General features: G+C 36.8%; 1 protein-coding gene across 2 annotated transcripts in view; it reads right to left on the reverse strand.

Annotated features, from left to right (window-relative positions):
* Window positions 1–11,568, reverse strand: part of LOC128209620 (claspin-like) — a 29,910-nt gene extending 18,342 nt beyond the window's left edge. For both annotated transcript variants that reach the window (XM_052913731.1, XM_052913730.1), the window contains exons 1-10: window positions 11,254–11,568; window positions 8,414–8,522; window positions 7,915–7,973; window positions 7,394–7,540; window positions 6,721–6,822; window positions 6,417–6,488; window positions 4,819–4,924; window positions 2,740–2,849; window positions 1,227–1,320; window positions 456–573 (exon numbers count right to left, since the gene is read on the reverse strand). In XM_052913731.1, coding sequence (XP_052769691.1) covers window positions 456–573; window positions 1,227–1,320; window positions 2,740–2,849; window positions 4,819–4,924; window positions 6,417–6,488; window positions 6,721–6,822; window positions 7,394–7,540; window positions 7,915–7,973; window positions 8,414–8,522; window positions 11,254–11,280 — 944 coding nt within the window. In that variant the 5' untranslated portion in view covers window positions 11,281–11,568. The remainder of the gene's footprint in view (window positions 1–455; window positions 574–1,226; window positions 1,321–2,739; window positions 2,850–4,818; window positions 4,925–6,416; window positions 6,489–6,720; window positions 6,823–7,393; window positions 7,541–7,914; window positions 7,974–8,413; window positions 8,523–11,253) is intronic.
* Window positions 11,569–13,570: the final 2,002 nt, after the last annotated feature.

The raw sequence follows: 13,570 nt of genomic DNA on the forward strand, positions 1-13,570 counted from the left end.
AGCCATTACTCACCTGGAGTCTCTAACATTCCCGAGCCTTCACTCACCTGGAATCTGTAACATTCCCAAGCCTTCACTCACCTGGAGTCTCTAACATTCCCAAGCCTTCACTCACCTGAAGTCTCCAACATTCCCCAGCCTTCACTCACCTAGAGTCTCTAACATTCCCAAGCCTTCACTCACCTGGAGTCTCTAACATTCCCAAGCCTTCACTCACCTGGAGTCTCTTACATTCTCCAGCCTTCACTCACCTGGAGTCTCTAACATTCCCGAGCCTTCACTCACCTAGAGTCTCTTACATTCCCGAGCCTTCACTCACCTAGAGTCTCTTACATTCCCGAGCCTTCACTCACCTAGAGTCTCTTACATTCCCGAGCCTTCACTCACCTAGAGTCTCTAACATTCTCCAGCCTTCACTCACCTGGAGTCTCTAACATTCTCCAGCCTTCACTCACCTGGAGTCTCTAACATTCCCAAGCCGCTTGTATTCCTGCTGTTTACGATTTGCCCGCGCCAAGAAGTCGTTGATGGACTTTGGGGCAGGCTGATGATAGGGGATGTTCACCCGTGACTCTAGCAATAACAAATAAAGTACATCAAATATTCTGTTCCATTAACAGCATACAAACATCCACAAAGATGCAACAATGACAGGCATCTATAACATTCAACACAACTTTACTTGAAGCATCAAAAGATTTGAAACACAGCCTCATACTTTTGAAGTTAAATACAAAATATGGTATGCTTAATGACTAGTTTTATTGACGTACATATTCCAAAGTTCATAAAAAGACAAACAAAATATCATACCATCTTTATTTAAGAAAAGAGAGTGAAGGGCACATAATCAAATACAAACTATGTAATGATTTAAGGTTATAAGTACAGTATGCATTTACCACAATAAATGGGCCTGGGACTTCAAAGATGGAGACATTTAGTAAATGAATCTAATAACCCTTTTACCAGCTTAGTGTTTGAAGTAATAGTGTGTCTACTGGCCAAGTCCCTGTTTAAGTCTACACATTTATCTGATATTAATTAAATATGGCTGACATATGATTCACCAAAATAAACGTACCACCAATTTAAAAATTACAACCATCCAACTGGACAATATATAATTTCAAACAATAAATATACATAAATTTTAACATCATCCCTATTGTGACATGTTAAAATGCTTGAAAATTCTTCAGATAAATGTTTTTTAAGTATCGCACCTCTGACCATTCTCTGTGACTCGCTGTGTATTGATGTTAACTCTTCTCGCTTCGCCTGTCTAGCACTTTTCTTTCTCTCCTTTTTAGCTGCTCCCTGTCAAACAGGAATTTAAAAGCCATAAATATGTGCCAAGAAAACAAGAGGGCCAAGATGGCCCTATATCGCTCACCTCAGTAAAACTTTGTGCTATAGACTTGTAGATAATGAAAGGGCAATAACAAGGATTTGGCTTCGCTGATGTATGAAATTGTATTTGGGCTCGGTGATCTAATTTTTGACCCCAGATGACCCATATTCGAACTTGAGCTAGAAATCATCAAAACAACCTTTCTGACAAATTTCCAGGATATTTGGGCTGAAAAATGTTACCTCGAGAGTGTTAACAAAGTATTTCCATAGTTGGGCTTTGTGACCTAGTTTTTAACCCTAGATGACCCATATTCGAACTTGAGCTAGAAATCATTAAAACAACCTTTCTGACAAATTTCCAGGTTATTTGGGCTGAAAATGTTACCTCTAGAGTGTTAACAAGGTTTTTCCATAGTTGGGCTTTGTGACCTAGTTTTTAACCCTAGATGACCCATATTCGAACTTGAGCTAGAAATCATTAAAACAACCTTTCTGACAAATTTCCAGGTTATTTGGGCTGAAAATGTTACCTCTAGAGTGTTAACAAGGTTTTTCCATATTTGGGCGCTGTGACCTAGTTTTTGACCCAAGATGACCCATATTCGAACTCGTCTGAGTAATTATTGGGACAAACATCCTGACATTCGTTACAATTGAGGCAAAAATGTGACCCCTAGAGTGTTAACAAACTAAGTGTGGAAAGACGACAGACGACGGACAATCATCGATCCTAAAAGCTCAGTCTTGAGCTAAAAAATAAGCTATAAGTATGTGTAAGTTAACAGTCATGTGTATATCAACAGCCATGAGATGTGTTTATCAACAGCCATGAGTATGTATATATCAACAACCATAACTGGCATGAGTATCAATACATATACAAGCTATGTGTATATCAACAGCCATGAGATGTGTATATCAACAGCCATGAGATGTCTATATCAACAGCCATGGTATGTGTATATCAACAGCCATGAGTATGAGTATATAAACAAGCTATGTGTATATCAACAGCCATGACTATGTGTATATCAACAGCCATGACTATGTGTATATCAACAGCCATGACTATGTGTATATCAACAGCCATGACTATGTGTATATCAACAGCCATGAGATGTGTATATCAACAGCCAGCCATGATATGTGTATATCAACAGCCATGATATGTGTATATCAACAGCCATGAGTATGTGTTTACTAACAGCCATAACTATGTGAATATCAACAGCCAAGAATATGTATATATCAACAGACATGAGTATGTGTATATTAACAGCCATGAATGAGTACAAGTTAGCATGTTATAGTTGCACGTTATTAAACTTTTTATCACAACAGTGGGGAAGCCCTACAATCTATCAGCCCATCTTCCAGTCTCACCTTTTTTAGTTTAGCCCGCAGTTTTGGGTCGATGTCAGAATCATTAAATCCTTCGTCCTCCCCACCTTCATGGTCTGATTTATCAAGCTCTGAGCCGGAAGATTTGCACCCTGAAAATGAAAGGAACATAAGTCTATGTGGTAAATCAATGCTAGCTCTTGTTGATGTCAGAAGGGAAGTAAGATTGTTTTGTTTTGTGGGAACCTAAGCCTACATTTAAGCATTTGGAACTAAGCCAGGCCCCAATTTCTCAATCTTATGAGACACAGTGCTCCAGCCAGGATTTGAATAGGGCAGGGACTGGGTGCTAGGTCAGAAAGGGCACTTTTGATGCGTATTGAATGAGCCTTATTTAAATGGGGCACTTGGGAGGGTAAATGTTCAATTCTTATTGAGTATTTGTTGTAACTACTTTCAATACTATTAGTTTGTTATGAATACCTTAGCTGCCAGCTTTACTTTAGTGTCAAAATTACGTATATTTATTACTTTTATACTTATTTATAAAAACTGAGTCAAACAAAACAGCACAGCAGGGTGTAGTAAAAGCCAGCAGGGTGCTGGAAAAGGGCAGCAGGGTGCTGAAAAAGGGCAGCAGGGTGCACCACTCTGCTACTTAGGCCTAGCTGAATCACTGGTATGGACGTATCAGAGGATCACACTGACTTATCACACTGTTTTCAATTAGATATGAAAAGTGTAATATTCTGGCTTTTTTTTAGACCATCAATAATTGTAACGGTCCACCTTCAACACTCACATTTATTTTAAGATGTTTCGGCCATCTTGCCCTTCATAACATTGTATGAAATACAGGAAATGACATCATGGACAGGAAATTTCCTTTATGATAATTATGTTGTATTTTGTAAAATCAAGTTTAGTTTAGTTACTCCACTTAATGAAATGCATAAGTTGAAGATTTTTCCAGAATTTTGGGCCAGATTTATGCAGCTTAGACATACATTGATCAGGACTACCATCATAAATACTAGTATAAACTACTGGCTAGCCCTAGAGAACTGGCTTGTTAAATATAACATCAAACTAGCTCAGACTTGAGTAGCCTTTCTAAACGTTAATCAGGGTAATATAAGCCAAGTTTATGTACATGTATGTAAGTCAGGTTAATTCAAGCTACATTTATGTACATGTATGTACCAGGCTTTTATTAACAATAACAAGAGCTGTCATAGAGACAGCACGCTCGACTATTCCGCCGCTTTTCAGTGTAAGGATTGAAAAGTTTTGGCGAAACATGCATGTATTTGCATTAAATGCAAACTAGGGTTATCTAACTTGGAAAATTAAGTAGGTTGGATGGTTGAGTACCATTGCATCAAGTCTCAATGCAATACCTCAAGCAGTTGCTGAGATATTAACCTATGTGTGCTTGCACGCAAAACCTTAACCAGAATTTCTAAGTCAAATAATAAAGGCCTATTATTTGCATTAAATGCAAACTAGAGTTATCTAACTTGGATAAATGAGTATGTTGGATGGTTGAGTACCATTGTATCAAGTATCAATGCAATACCTCAAGCAGTTGCTGAGATATTAACCTATGTGAGTTTGCAAACAAAACCTTAACCAGAATTTCTAAGTCAAATAATAAAGGCCTATTATTGGCATTAAATGCAAAGTAGAGTTATCAAACTTGGTTAATTGAGTAGGTTGGATGGTTGAGTACCATTGCATCAAGTCTCAATGCAATACCTCAAGTAGTTGCTCAGATATTAACCTATGTGTGTTTGCACGCAAAACCTTAACCAGAATTTCTAAGTCAAATATTAATGGCCTATTATTGGCATAAAATGCAAAGTAGAGTTATCAAACTTGGTTAATTAAGTAGGTTGGATGGTTGAGTACCATTGTATCAAGTCTCAATGCAATACCTCAAGCAGTTGCTGAGATATTAACCTATGTGTGCTTGCATGCAAAACCTTAACCAAGGGGTGATGCTGATGCCGACGCTTGGGTGGGTAGAATAGCTCTCCTTATTCTTCAAAAAGTCGAGCTAAAAACACTTCTTTTAAAGCCAAGTTTATTTCTAAATAATTAACAACAACGTAGCTTTACCTGAGGAGTCACTGTCATTATCAAACAGGTTGGTAGGTATTGGTTTCTGGCTCCTCGTTTCCCCGTCAGACTCTTCAGCATCAAACAGATCTTCTGTGCCTGTCTTCTGTTCATTTAAAACAAGTAATGAGCAAATGGATACTATCAACTGTGAGAATAATTCGAAAGAGGGTGATGAACCTACTTTCAGACCTGTTTTAAAGCTTCATGTCACTAATTTCAACATTTACAGTGCCTTTTCAGCCAAAGAGGCCTAGCCTTTCTGTTGAGGCCTTGTTTCATTAAAAATTGGGTGAAAAAGTCCATCGAAAGCTAAAATGATCAAACAGAAAAAAAGATAATCATGTTGAATTAATTTCTTATATTCTTTTGTTCTTCTTTCATCTTATTTTTTTAAAGCTATAATTTCCATAAAAGGAAATTTCGCTTGATCATTCTTGCAACTTAAACTGTTCAACTACAAGAAATTTCATTATTTAAGCAAATTGGGATATTTGGTCATTTTTGGCAAATTGGTAGTTAGCCTTATTTTGGCCCCTTCTATATAATGTGAAAGTCCCGATTTAAAGCAGCACTCTCACAGATTTACCATTTTTCCAATTTCATTTTTTTTTTGTCTTGGAATTAGCAAATTTTTGCGTAAATACCTGGTAACCAGTGATGAAAAACTGCTGGCAAAAGATCAGATCGCCGATATTCATATTTCCATTCCAAATTTAATGTTTTATGGCTTAAACCGTTACTAACAAATGCATAAAACATCAATTTTGGGACGGAAATATGAAAAGCTGCAATCTGATCTTTAGTCAGCAGTCTATGGCCACTAGTTTGCAGATATTAACGCAAAAATTTGCTTGTTCCAAGACAAAAAATAAAAAAGTTGTCAAAACGTTCAATCTGTGAGAGTGCAGCTTTAATTGACAGTATGGGGGATTTCTCACGAAGCTTGCTAACTGGCTTCAATATACGAATGTAAACAGAAGATATAAACTTGACTGCAAATGGCAACACGTCGAGCCAGAAGAAAGAGCCTTTGACACAGACATAATGCTCTTCCATGCAATTGCAATACAGAATAACATGGAGGTGAACAATATGTGTACATGCAAAACTTCGCCTCATTGTTAACCCCAAGGCAAATTTTGTGCAAATCCTTTAATGCATGGTAAATAAAGCGCAGATAAGGCTCAGTTGACACCAGTCCCATCAACAGTTCTCTTTTTGACATTTAACTTTAAGTGTAACCTTGGTCCTTTGGGTACAGACCTGGGTATTGTACTGACACGCCCCCTCATCATGGTGAACCTTCATAGCAAGATATTTTTGAAATCCTATAATGTATGGTAAATATACAGCCTGTACAAGGATTATTTCAAGTGGCTTTGAGTGTGACCTTGACCTTGATCTTTGAGATGCAGACCTTGGTCTTGTGCATGACACGCCTTTTCATCATGGTGAGCCGCTGTGGCAAGTTTGTTTTTTTAAATCCTATAGAATATGGTCAAGATACAGCCTGGACAAAGTTCAGTTCAGAAGGAGGCCCATGTACAACTATGTCTCGCTCACCACAAGCGGGATTGACAAAAAGAAATACATACTGCTGTTTTCTTGATTGTGTCCATCAAGGTTACATTTTCATCATCAGAACTGTCATCATTCACTGGTCGCTTCTGAAAAGAAAAGAACAATGGTTTGAAAGCTAGCTAACATAGTTCTATAAATTTATATTATTAAAGTGGAGCTACCAGTACACATGTATGTCTTTCTTCAAACCCAACATCTATTAGTTTGTTCTTGTTCTCTGAATGTTGGCTGGATAAGACCCAACATAAACACTAGTAACTAACATACTGTCCAACTGTAACCGTCTAACACATTAAATCTATACCACGCAACATTTACCAGTTTCTTCTTCCTAGCGCTGACTGGCGGGGTGTCTGGTTCACTGTCACTGCTATCAGGCGCGTTCATCACCGCCTCCAAAACCTCCTCTGGTGTCATTTCCTGATACAAAAAAATCAGTTCAATCTTCTGCAAGACAAGCTGATCTTAAAGGCCTAGTTTAAGGAATGTTTGATAATCCCCTGCTGTGCATTTCCTGCTTATTGCACTGGTATCAGAAGGGGCCAATTTCTTGTATATTCGTTTATTGGCTCAGGGCCATTTAGAGTCCACATCTATTATAAAACTTCTAAAACTGCACAGCAGGATACTCAGATCGCAGATCTGATAAGAGGATCAAGGCAAGTAGATTGAGATCATTAAACAGAGGTTGTGTACTATACTGTACTTTTTTTTTGGGGGGGGGGGGGGGTTCACTTAAACTAGGCCTTTCATTACTGTCAAGTGTGTTTCCCATGTAAAAATCACTCCATGTCTGTTATGAAATGAGACATTTTAAAGGCAGCAATGAGATCATATGTTTTCAAGCACAGACGTGAGGCAGGCATTTACAACTGACAACTCCTTGAATAATTGGTAGCTGGTAATTGGTAAATAAAGGCTTGCAGATCTGAATAGATTTTTAATAGTGGATAGTAAACATCAATCTTGATAAGTATTTAGAAAATCATACTGGCTTTTTGATGTCTCTGACATTTTTAAATTGTGAGGAAACATCTTGAGAGTGTGAGGAAACATCTGAGGAGTGTGAGGGAACATCTTGAGAGTGTGAGGGAACATCTAGGGACTCATCACTGTCTTCCTCTAGAATTCGGTGAAACTGAAATGATACACGAGAATATTTTAAACAAACATTCAAATCAGTAGAAATGAAAACTTACAACCTCACTAAACATCATACAGTGAAGAGGTGAACAAAACAGTAAGTTTTAACACTGTTAAAGATAAACAGGGTTCTCAATTTCTCTGACATGAATGATTTTGAAGTCACTGTTTAAACAAACTTCTGCTTTGGGTTATAATTATTTAACAAGCCTGCCTTCATCCTTAGCTATCATGATATAAAGTTATTTCTGTTGCACTTTTTATCACTTGTTGTAAAATAATGGACAATTTGTATACATAAACTGTCATTAGCTTTTAAATCTTCTAAATAAGTCCTTTTTTATACATGTATGACCTCCTTTAATTTACCGATTTCTTTGGCTTTCTCAAAACAACATCATCTTCTTCTTCATCCTCAGAGTGATCAACTGAAAATTGCAATACAAAGATCTATACATTGTGCTAACGCCTTAAGACCACAATGTTCTTATTTCTAAATTAAGGAATTGAAATAATGCAAGCCTGTATTTTTAAAAACAAAATAGATAGAACGGTCACCTATTAAAGCTTCATTTAATATTCAAAAGTTTATTTATTTCATTATGACATGTTTACACATGATATCAGTAATTAATTTTGCTCTCCGCATTGTTCTGTTCTGTTTAGGCATATAATTATTATATAGAACATTCTATTAAAAATTAATGTGAACATAAGTCTATGTCTGGGACTGGTCTCTTATTTTTTCGTTCATTATTCATGATTATGAAATATGCAAGACCAAAGCACACATTCACTGACACAATCAGTCAGTTTTGATCTTTTAGCTCATGACGGAAATACACGACATATTTTTGCAATAACTTACCATTTCCGCTGCTATTTGTATTACTTCCATCATCTAATCCAGAGTCAGTTTGTGATTTTTCAATTTCCTTTGGTAGAATGACACGGTCACCAATAGTTTGTACTGGTAACTGAAATAAACATGAGAAAAATATTAACCATAATACCACATTATGTATCAGGGGTTTCAATAAGCGGACTTAGACGTTTTATACGTCAGGAAAATCACCAAAAACGTCCCAGAATTTGACCCCGGGCATTTTAAAAATTCCTTTTAATAGCCTTGTACACCTCTTAATGAGACCAGACTTTTTCATAATATGCTGTGCACCATTGACTGCTTTAAATATGCCGTACAGCCCTTTCATCTTCCCATATGCCTTGTACGTGTCATAATTTATGACATCTTATAGTCTGTTATGAGCAGACGACCTGTGTATTCATAAACGGCCATCTTCTAATCCGATAATTAGGAAGAGCCAATTAGTGAAACATCGCCAGGAGGCGGAGCTATTGAATGTCAGCCAATCAGAATATACAATGAGAACTCGTTCTTTCAAAGATGAAAGTTCGTAAAATGCTATAGAAAATGCGAAGGGATGTTGAAAAATGTTGTCAAACACTATTAAACCTTGTAAAATAATTGTATTGTACAGACGAGACTCGCTATTTTAAATATTGTTGACTTGAAGCAGACGGTCACTGCCGATTTGTAGACATAGGAAAGCAGGCGCTAACACAATCAAATGCGTCATCAATTTATCACTAAATGTTTTGAAAGTGTATTTGTAAAATAATCATGATGAACATTTCTTTGTAACCCCCAAAAAATATTTTTATGCTTATGTCGCGTTTATCTATCACGTCAATGATCTTGACAAAATTCCACCATTTTGTCGGAACGATTTTCAGAGTTATTTTATCAATGTTCTATGCTGTATAAGTGTTTCTTTAAGCAAGGGCAGTGATTTTTATTGTCATATTATTCTAAAACATCAACATATTAAGCATAACTTTACCAAAGACAATTGAATAAAAGCCAGGCTGAATATGTAACATTCGTACCCAATCCCGATCGTACCAAATAAAATTCACCCCCTACATATTTTTTTTGTGTATTTAGGCCATTATAATTGTTTCAAATGCTTAACTGTCTGGTTTTGTTTTATTTTACATGAACTTTAGGAGAAAAATGAGACATTGCACTAAAGAAGAATCCAGGCAAGTACAGTCAAATTACCACAGACAAAAAGACGAAATTTAACTTTGGTATTTAAACACACCCTTCTAAAATTTGTGAAAAAGCAACAACATTTTGTACAAGTCTGAAAATCATGGAAAATGGTTTAAATTGTGTATGAAAACAAAACATTCTATGAGAACACCCCCCCCCCCCCGTCAAACATTTTGAGTTGTGCATCAAATGCGCTTCTTTACCTACAAATTCTATGAAAATTCCTAAAAATTGTAGCAAATTTGGGCCGAGCGATACGTTGTTAAACTGTTGTCTGCACTTAATACTTAACTTTTAATATGGGGTATGAAATTAGTGTAGAGAGTGAATTTCTCAATAAAAACAACAGTTAATGATACAACATGATTGTTAATTAAAATAAGATGGTTGAATAATAATAATCATGATGCGAACAGCGATTTATTATAGTAATGTTGTTTTCTGAAAATATGAAAATATAAGGCGAAACCCCTACGGAAAAAGACTTAACGTTGAAAATGGACTATTCCAACCGGTTAGGACCATCCAATGTGGTCACGTGATATCGTGAGTATAAATACAGCAAACCAGCGGATCTTATTCATTCTTGTGCTGGCTTCTGCGAGAGCAACAACTTGTTAAGACAAGGTGTACTATATTTATTGTCTCTAATAGGGGTTAAACACTATTTGTCCTAGCGGCAAATATACATGTTAATTCCCTAGGGGTTTATACCGAACTATCTATATTAATATAGATATAAGTATGGTATAAACTGTGAACCAGAGAGTATTAAATAGAAAAGCGCCTCCTTAACAATAGAAGTAATGAAAGTAAACTCAAAAGTCCTTACCATACATTGACATAATACTATTAAGTACAGTTTTTAAGTGAAAAGCTAGGGATATAGGAAAAGTTAGATAATTTAATATGTGCGTCAATGAAAACTGTAAATATTCCAATGTTTGTTGATTTATCATTGATTGAACGATAATTATTTTCACGATCCAATCATTTTAAATAATCATTAGTGCAAATTATTTGGCAAAGTAGCTAAAGAGGAAAATCTTATATATAACCATTTGAAAGTTAGCCTCGGCACGTTACAAAATCCTGAAAATCAGACATGAAATTTTAAAAAATTCCTGATTTTGGGTCTTACTGAAACCCCTGAAAAAAATTTAGTTGATGTCAAAAAAATGTTTTTTGGGCTATTAAGTAGAAGTATAAAAATATTCTAGGAGGAAAATGCGCCCTGTGTGTAACTGGAACCCATGACTGCCAGAACACTAGCCAACACTCTTACCAACTGATCTAACTGGGCAGTTTTTTCTTACCCACGCACTTCACTGCTGCTCGTTTACTTATGAGGCCGACCCAGACGCTTTTGCCTTTACTTCTGACACCTTTAAGTAATCGTGGGAGGATCAACGTGTTTTAGTATCTTAACAAGAAAAAAGCTTTAAAAGTTGTTTTTCATCGTTTAATACATTTTTTTGTATTACTTGCATTTTTCGTACCAACCAGTAAACTGACCGAAAAACGGAACTTCGTATAAGGTACGAAACCTAATGAGTACGAATATCAACAATATTAAAGCACAGAAATCAGCGACTTGCAATACTTGATCAAGGTGATATGTGTTTTACCTCTCCATCAACTTCGTCTATATCCATGACTGCAAGATTATTTGACGTTCTTCATGGAAATTTCAGTTATTGACTATTTATTGTTTTTGTTTACACTGCCGCTTTTTCGACTCTTCCCGCGATGGGGGTACGCGTAATTTTATTATCGGTGCTTCCGGATATTGCTCCTGTTCAATTCTGTCCGGCATGCAGACGATTTTTTCAGATTAAAATCCAATTGAAACTTTTTCTTATCTTGTGCAATAGAAACATTTCCGGTACGTTTAAGTATTTTTTTATTTAGAACTAGGTGTAAGACTGTAAGGTAACACAAAAGTTCAATGGCTTGAACGGTTATTAGTGCCCTGTGGTTTGTTTCCCGTAGTCATTACCGTATCGTGTTTTCTCCACCACGATAGAACTTTATCTAAGACAAGTTTATTTTATTTCAGGCATAATATATGAGTTCGCAGAGCTATTTACAGACTTGTTTTCAACATAATTTTGAAACAAGAAAATTCTTGGCGAAACACTCGGCGATCAACATGTCTATAGTTTATGAGAAGCAGTGGCGGTTTTACAGTAGATGGGGACCGGGCGCGCTCGGCCCTCTCTAAATTCGTCCAAGTTTTCTTTTTATATCAATACTGTATGGGAGAAAAAAGTAATAAAATACACTCATAATGCACCATTTCCGACTACAAAGTGTAAAAAATTTCTTGGGGGAGTAACCCAAAATACCCATGCAAAGAGGTGTTTTTTTTTAAATTGCCGTATACTTTTTCAACACTACGGTTCAGTAATGGAGGGGCGCATGTCAAAAGGTTGCGTCCCTAAGTTACACCCCTCTAACGCCAATTCCTGGAACCGCCCCTGTAAACCTAACATATGTGCATACATTATTGTTTTATTTACATATGAAAAGTTCTGCTGATGTCGAAAAAAATAGCCTTTACACCAATTCCTGCATCAATATAATTTATATATATATGTTTTGATAAGCACGAGCATAATGACGCTGGGAAGGTATGTGCCAAGTTTTACCGAAATTACCGAGAACCGGAAAACAGAATTACCAGAAACACCTCATTCATACATGATTGTGTGCGAAGGGGGTGGGGTAAGCTGGGTTTCATAATGTGTGTGTTAGTGGGTTGGGAAGGAGTGGAGAAGCTTGAGAGAGAAGGGGCTATAAAAAACGGTCTCGAATGCTGCTATAAATTACCGGAAAATACTTTTTTAATTTACCCTGTAAATACAATATTGTGTGTGAGGGGGCAGGGGAGGCTGGAGGTTTATAACATGTCTCAAATGGTACTATAATTTCGGTAAACACTTTAATTTTCCCTATCATATGACTTTATTGTGTGCGAGGGGGGGGGGGGGGGCTTTGGGTCATAATATATATGTTGTGCGAGGAGAGTGACCATGTGTTAGGGCATGAGGGAGGGTCGTGAAGCGTTGGGGGATATAAAATGGTCTCAAATGCTACTTATATTACCTAACAACGCTTATATACAATATTTTATGCGAGGGGGTGGATCTGGGGTTCATACCATATCGTGTGTGAGGAGGGTATGCCGTGTGTGTGAGGAGGGTATGCCGTGTGCGTGATGAGGATATGCCGTGTGAGAGGGGGTTGTGGAGGGAGAAGCCGGAGAAGCTGGTAATATGTCTCTAATGCTAATATTATTACCGAAAAAAAACTCAAATTAACCAATCTCACATACACTAGTTTGTGCGAGGGGGTTGGGGAGGCTTGGGCCGCGTCATACCATATTGTCTATGAGGAGGGTATGGCGTGTGTGGGAGGGGTTGGATAGCCGGAGGGGAGGGGGGAGGAGCTATAGTAAAATGATTTCAAATGATAGTATTAGCTAATTGCATATAGTGTTTTTACGTGTATTTTTGTATTTCTATGTTTAAATGGATTGCCAATGAATATATTGATTTAATAATTTAGATTCTAAGAGTTGAGTCATTAATTTTAACTGCTAAATTTAAATTACTACGGATCTACTCGCATTCTGACATATACATCCGAGGTTTTTTTCGATGAAAAATGGTAGAGGTGTTCCGAATGAAAACGAATACAAAGATAGCGCTGGATTTTTTAATGTGTATACCGAATATCGTCAAGTATGCGGTTTTGAAAGTAGACATACTATGATATGATTACCTATTATTAGAATGAGATGAGATGATATATACAGGACACCATTTTAAGCTTAAACTTATCGGCAGACCCTGTCCATTATCATGTACAGATAGGTACATTATTTGGTGATTACTTTTATCACATGACCCAGCCTATATTTTGTATGTTCTGTACAAAAGT

Source organism: Mya arenaria, chromosome 11, assembly GCF_026914265.1.
Source record: "Mya arenaria isolate MELC-2E11 chromosome 11, ASM2691426v1".
Taxonomy (NCBI): Eukaryota; Metazoa; Mollusca; class Bivalvia; order Myida; family Myidae; genus Mya; species Mya arenaria.